The following is a 7,553-nucleotide window of genomic DNA, read 5'->3' on the forward strand; positions in this document are numbered from 1 at the left end:
AGTAAAATATTTTACTACTTCTACAGAACTACTACTAAGAACTACTACTACAAGTTTTTTAAAGAAAGGAATAGATTATTTAATTTTCCATTTCTTACATTATATATCTTGTATCATATTGTATAATACGATTATTCTTTGATGATAATATAATTATATAATATTTGATGACTGTACATGCATACATCGAAATATATGAATGTATTTGTGTATATGTACGCACGTGTGTAGAATGAAATTGCGAAAAGTAAAAATGCTTCAATCTGTCTCCGCACGATTGGGACAACAGACAAATAGGAAAATATTCACACTTTTATCATCAAATAATATTTTAGTATTTTATTTTTATAATGAAAATGCCTTTCTCCTACAAATAATAAACATAAAGTAGGTGCTCTCTTATGCTTTGGCAGCATTTTCCACAGCCAAGTTTTCAGCTGTGATTGGCTGCAAGTCTTTAATGCCATCCTTGGATATTTTTTGAACCTTAAAATTTGGCAAATTAACGATCAATCGTTTTTGAATCTCTCGAACGCACTTTTTCAATAATGAGTATGCCTCCTCTTCTGTACAATCTGCAAGATATGACGATACGTTGATAAGTGTCTTTCAGCAAGCATCAATTTCTCCCACTTTACCCAACTTCTTACCATATTTGTGATATCTATCTAGAACAGACATAGAGAACATCCCTCCGTATCCGTGAGTCGCGTAAGGAACCTTGACGCAGGAGGCTAGGTAATCAATGAAATACAATTCCGGTCCCGTGTCGTCATCGTATCCAGCTAACAGCATATTGACAAAATATGGGGTTCTGCTTCTCAGATAATCAGCCAAATTTCTTCGCGTGAAGCATGCTGCAGCCTTGGGAGACAGCTCATAGCCGTTACGCATCTTATACAATTGGATGTTCTTCCCGATATACTCTGAAAACTGTGTCGTATCGCCCGATTCTCCAGATATTGCCATAACAAGCTTGTCAGAGATTTTATGAATTTTGTGTTCATCTGAAATATTTTATTTTATAGTCATTTAAAATACATTTTTCTAACTTATTCGTTATTAATCACTTTATTAAACTGGTTATTTTCAGTTACTTTATCATTTTTTAAATATGTGCTTTGGCACTAAAATTTTAAGAAATTCAAAAAGTGGAGTTTTTGGTCTATGAACGGCTCAAATAAAGGTGATAATTATTGTGATTATCTGGTTATTATTGATGATATATTGTGCGCAAATATTAACATTGTGACACCGTGACAAGTAGGTAATCACGTTAACATGTTACTGCAGATCTAAGAAAATAACAAACATCTTACCGCTTTTCATAACTATAATGGATTGTGTAGTTGTCATATCTGCTGCAACCAGCACAAAATCTCTGCACTGAATACCAATTAAACACTCCATTTCTCTTATTTCGATTTCGTATCCACCGTCTCTTGACAGAAACCACCAAACACTGCAAAATTGCCCGTCACGAGAAGCTAACCTTTCAAGATGAGACAGTTAAACTACCTGCAGGATGATTCGCACGATCGTATCCCGACTGCAGAAGTGTCCAGAAACATCAACCAATCAGCGGCTCGGTTGGGAATGTCGTGTTATATTTGGAGATCAACCTTAATGTTATCGACCATCGGTATGTCTATGACAATAATAATAATGGTAATAATTCTATCGCTAAATTGTACAAAATTGGTCTTGGTCAATTAGACTGGAGTAATTGAGTTTGAAATAAAATCGTAACTTCTATATAATTATGCAACATTTAATGTCCGTAATAATATTGCAATAGATTAAAACTAATGTTTCATTAAAATGGTTTTTCTTACTTTCTTTTTCGTATTTTATTCCTCACAAATGACAATCAATGAGTCAAAGGAATCAAAGAAAAGAAAAAGAATGCGTTTATTTATAAGAATTAGCGCATAAAATTTATTTCTCCAATTTATCGATATGTAATATTCAGACATTTAAGATAAATTTATCGATTTTGTTAATATTTAATGTTCTCAAGCTGTTTTCGTCGACTTCTAAACATTTCAAAACGTTTGCACTTATTATCTTTCTATATTCTTTTCATAAATATTTTATATTTATATTATATCGCAAATATTTAAATATCATTTGAATAATTCAATGTGATTTGAAACTTTACACTAACCTAATATCCGAAAATAACAAGTTAGTTATTGAACCGGTTACTAGCTGCAGGAATTTGAATATTAGCAGTTATGAAATCTTATTCCCGAGCAAGGTCGCCTCGAGGTTGCGCGGTCCTGTCTTTTTTTATTTCCGCGGCGTTTAATTGCATACCGAAGTAAACGATCGTCTCACAGCCGGTCGCGTGCATGCATACATTTACAAGTGTAAATCTGCCCGCCGTCGTGCCGATCCCGCTACATAGCTAAGGTTTTCTGTGTCGAATAGCTGTAGTGCCTGCTCTTGCCTGCTGTTCCTCGTCGAGGAGGTACGCGGGAACGCCTGCGGAAAATTCTTATTTATACACGGACCCTTTCAACCTCCAATCATTATATCTGCGATCGGTGTCGACCAGTACGTATTTCAAGACCGTGAAATATTACTAAACGAACGTTAAATTCCAACATAAATCTTGGATGCAATAATAATAAAATTATTAAGACTGGGACATTCGTTTATCTGCGGCGCTACGCAAAGATAATTTTTTCTTCACAAGAATATCACATCCTGTCAATTGTTTTTAAATAATTAACGAATGACGGTATTTCTTGATAAATAAAATTCAAAAGAAAGAGAAGAAATAAATTATGCAATACGGCATATTCTCTGCTTATTAAATAATTGTTAATTTTAAGTAAACTTTTCTAAAACTTTATATTAAAATTTGATATTACGAACATATGTATAACGTGGAAGAATGAAAGATATATGACACGCATTGTAATGCTACGAATTTTCTAGGGCTGCACATTGAATGAGTGTGCATGACGCATTGCGTGACGCATTCAGCCACGGAAACGAGCACATTTTCGGAAAGTAATGCTTAGCCTACAAATTTGCCTAGGAGATGTGGTTCACCACATGTAAACCGAAGCATACAAGCGATTATTAAAAGGCGCGCTTTTACGATACTACGTCTCTATAATGCACTTGGCGTGCATAATGACGCAGACGTGAACGCACTCGCTTGTTAACGTTGACCAACATTTGCTGCTTTCGGTGTCGGTCATTGTCACGTAACTTCCGCATGATTAATTTTAATATATAACGGCGAAGAGAATTTTCAAGCATAATTAATTTCAAACACGTATACGAGGTTTTAATAATTTCCGGCATTTATTTTAATTGTGGCAAGTCCTTTAGATAAAATAAGCGGCGATTAATATCGAAAGACTGCAAACTGAAATAAACGAATGACTAATTTCCCAGGCAGCACACATTGGTTTCAAAACCGTTTCATAAACGTTTTGCCGTAACGTTTCATAACCATTTTATTGAAACGTTTATTTAGGAGAAAAATGTCCAACGAAAAAACGTTTCTTTTTCGGCAAAAAAACGTTTCAGAAACCATCAGAAAAATATTTATCAATTCTATATATCAGTGCCTCAAAGATAGACAGAGTTAAGTCACATTTTTGTAAAAAACTAGATTTTTATATTTTATGCATTACTCTCTAAATTTCGTGTAGTGGAATCTCACTCTTTTGAAATATCACTTCAAGTAATAGTGATCTCAAAAGTTTCAAAAGAAAAGAAGAAGAAAAGAGTGTTGGATCGGTTTTCCGGATGGTTATTTATAAGGTGATAACACAAATGTTACTTGCGAGAACGTCACGTCTGGCCTGGCCATCTACCGGTCGCTTGGTGAATCAGAGGTGGGAATCACAACACTTGTGTTGATTTTTGTCTCTCGTTCCATAATCGAGTACATTGAAACGTATGATGTAAAAATAATTAATCTCGCAAAGTAAGTAGAAATTACTATTTTTTCTATATTAATTATATAATTTCAAATCAATTTAATAAAACACATTTTTCGTTTCTGTGGAAAGGTGAAAAATACGTTTTTAAAATTTCGGTCTAAAAACGGTTTCTATTTAAACCGTTTCTTAAATGGTACTTTATGTTTCTTAGACATTAGATACGTCTAAGAAACATATATTAGGCTAACATGTGCTGCCTGGGTTATTATGTAATAAATATAGAAGAGTATCCGGTAGAAGCGAGATTTTCGAGTATCTGGTATCGCGCAATCTACCCGGATTCCTCCGGATGATCTCGCCACAGATCGACTCAATCGATCGCGCTTGATAACACGAAACTTCCTGCGCATTCGCGAAGGTCGTCTACGCGGATTCCGTTACACTCGGGTCCATTTGCGACTCGTAATACGTTCACTGAACTTCCCGCAAAGAACCATGCCAACAAGTGCAAGAGGAGATGTTGTTCCGTGATCGGGTGGCGGCAGGTCGATCCGAGGCGCGCGATTAGCGAGATCCTCCTAATAAGAAGAATTGACGCAGCATCCCGCTACTGAAACAGTTATGATGGATTGCAAGCGCTTTTTTTCATTCACCGTCAATAGGTGCCAATTTACATTAGTTTGGATTACGCTCTCGAAAACGCGCGCAAGAAGAAAATGCGGATGACGGTAAACGTAGCAAAACATAATCACGCGCACGTAAAAACAAAGGAAGCTCAAAAAAGAACAGGACAATTGCAATTTAGCGAGTAACGGTATACTTCTTGTTTCATCTTTGTACAATGCGAGCATCCAGGATACGAATCCTGATATTGAATCAAGCTAAGTGTAATAAAAAGCATTTCAAGCTAAGTGATAAAAAGAAGAACAGTAGACGAAGGTTTTCCTTTATTACATTATTTATGATTAAAAAAATTATTTACTGATTCTCTGAAACGTGTTACATTTATAAGATACGAGTAGACAATATAATTCGTTTAATTAAAATTTATTCCGACTAAATTTAATTGAAATTTATTGTAACTGATTTCCAAGATTTTATTTATTGTTTAAATATTACTTAAATCGTTTGGAAGTTTGCGTTTCGTGTAACTACAAGCAGCGGAATAAACATTGAGGTCGCGACACACGAATCCAAGTCCTAAGATGTATTAAGTGACAAAATTGCATGTGATGTAAACCGTTAAATAACAATATTCCATGATATGATTTATTAAAGATTAAAGAAGATTAAACGAAAAGCAGAATAGAAATATATTGTCTTCGGAAACTGACGAAACGCAAAATGATAATACAGATTCCGCGTTACAAAGTTGCAAATGTTGCCTCTTTACTTTACTTTACAAGATGATTACGAAAAATGCTCCTCACTTAAATAGACCTTTCGGAATCGTCGCCGATCGCGCCGACGCGATTGGATAGTTCCATTGAAAATGGTAGCAAAGATGAGTGATCATTGGCCGAACGGTTTACCCCCACGTGTGTTCGCAACCTATATAGAAGACACCGCGAAGAATTTCATCTTCAGAACTGAGAGTCACACAAAACACACAGGAAGCCTACCGGGAAATAGCTAAGTGAGTAATACAGTTTACAGTTGCTTTTGAATTTCCATCATTTAAGATTAAAGATTAATTTCTCACAATTGCGGATTATGCTTTTACTCTGATCAGGTTTGATTAAGCTCCTTTAATTCCTAAATCGTTGCACCTTTCTAAACTTCCTGAGATGTAGTGAAACTTTAACATGATATGTATAATGATATGTGATAATTATTTATTATTAATTATAAATTTATTGTAGCGCCAATGCATTTATGTGAAAGTTCTTTGATATATACTGCATTATGTGTATTATGTAATTAAAACTTATGCACATTTGTGTAAAGTTTGACATTTTTAGGCCATTAGAAAGAAAGATAGAGCATTGTGAATTTTCTGACTAAAAAATTGGATTTGCTATTATATATCTATTTAATATACCTGTATTATTCTTTTAAATGTCATTCTTTATGATATATTTTTAAAACTATAATATCTTTATAATTATTTTTTATATTTTTCATACAAAAAATGAGATTATTTCTGATTGTAGGTAAAGTGTTCAATATTCTTATTTTATTTATTATTTTCACATTCACATTTTATTTGTCATTTTATTTATATGTATGTTTATTATTATACATTTATTTGTTAAAAAACTTAGTTTACTGTAAAATAGATTTCCACAAAATTTATGCCGGCCTTGTAAAGTTGATTACCTCGTTAATTGATTCATTATTAAGATTCCCTTAATCGCATTTTGAGATTATATCAGAATACATTACATTGGAATAATATTATATACAATACAATATAAAGTAAAAATATATTTCTAATCCGTCTAATCATTTATTTTATTTTGAGTACTTTACACACTTTTATATTAAAATTTCATATTAACCTTGCAAGATGTTATTGTGGTTTTGTGACTTTATTGTGTATCGGGTCCTTTATAAGCAGAAAATGTCATCGTTAGATACAAGAGTACAGTTAGAAACTCGTTCGCGATTTTTCCGCCGTGATGTGTACCGTTTTCTAAAGGTGCGCCGCGCATCGTTTGTCGCCGTCAGTGAGAGGCCCTTCCGATGTCTTTACAATTGTCACTTCATTATTCTCATTGTCGCAGATTCTATTGTTATTTAATTCTCTGTTCATTTTTCTAACAAGCAAAAATGTACAACTCTATTTATTCACAAATTTATAAAGAGAAAATATATCATTTGTGTGTGCAAGAATAAGTTTTAATCTGCTGTTTCAGAGAGACAGAGAGAGAGCACTTTTGTCAATACCAACTTTTTGTTAGTAAAGATAAAGTAGGTTGACAAAATAATCTTTCAATATTTTTCAAATCTTGTATTGGAAAAAATAGAGTTAAAATTATGTAACGACAATTGATAGACTTACCATTTCCTTAAATATTGCATTCTAATATTATAACACTTAATTCAAAGTAAGAACAAAACTCAAAGCTTTACAAATAATTTTGAACCAAAAAAATATAAAATAGATTTAATATGTATAGATTAAATAATAGTAATATAAATAATAATGATAATTATAATATAAAAGGATATAAGGAAATATATGTTAATACATATATAATACAATAAGATCTTTATAGAGGGAGATCTTATCTATAGATAAGAGAGATAGCAAGTTTTATCAACCGTGTCATTTATAAAACAAAGAATCCCGGATGACATTTGCAGGGTAATAAACGCGAGTGTTGCGAACGCGACTACATTGCTTTTTGTTGCCGTGACTTCCTTGATCGGTATCATGTCGAGTGCTTTCCTCGGTTGCTTTCCTTCGTCTGTTTTTTCGTCGGTATGAGATCCACTCCGATCGTGGCGATCGACAGTAGGTCGTGACCGCCTTTTGGAGTAACGGCATTTGTTGGGTTCAATAAACCAGCCATCGCGCGCACCATGCCACTGGGAAGTGGGCTAACGAGCGATCGGCGTGCCTGCCGTCGAAGCGACCTTAACCATCGTGACACACTTTCGGTAGCATCGTTCTTGGCTTATGCCCGCGACATGTATACG

The 7,553-nt window shown here is 33.9% G+C and overlaps 1 protein-coding gene across 1 annotated transcript; it reads right to left on the reverse strand.

Moving 5' to 3' along the window:
- Positions 1 to 54: 54 nt before the first annotated feature.
- On the reverse strand, positions 55 to 1,494 carry LOC105276706 (proteasome subunit beta type-2). The gene is made up of 3 exons (XM_011334548.3): positions 1,320 to 1,494; positions 651 to 1,007; positions 55 to 575 (listed from the first exon to the last, which is right to left on the reverse strand). Exons 1-3 carry the CDS (start codon positions 1,408 to 1,410, stop codon positions 400 to 402), a joined length of 624 nt encoding a protein of 207 aa, XP_011332850.1. The 5' UTR covers positions 1,411 to 1,494; the 3' UTR covers positions 55 to 399.
- Positions 1,495 to 7,553: the final 6,059 nt, after the last annotated feature.

This window comes from Ooceraea biroi, chromosome 6 (genome assembly GCF_003672135.1).
Source record: "Ooceraea biroi isolate clonal line C1 chromosome 6, Obir_v5.4, whole genome shotgun sequence".
Lineage (NCBI taxonomy): Eukaryota > Metazoa > Arthropoda > Insecta > Hymenoptera > Formicidae > Ooceraea > Ooceraea biroi.

What these genes read in the sequence shown, in the direction of transcription:
- LOC105276706 (XM_011334548.3), bottom strand. Translation starts at nt 1,410, where the DNA reads ATGGAGTGTTTAATTGGTATTCAGTGCAGAGATTTTGTGCTGGTTGCA. An exon ending in CATTATAGTTATGAAAAGCG is followed by an intron (nt 1,008 to 1,319) that starts GTAAGATGTTTG and finishes AAAATATTTCAG; the next exon opens with ATGAACACAAAATTCATAAA. An exon ending in AGATAGATATCACAAATATG is followed by an intron (nt 576 to 650) that starts GTAAGAAGTTGG and finishes CATATCTTGCAG; the next exon opens with ATTGTACAGAAGAGGAGGCA.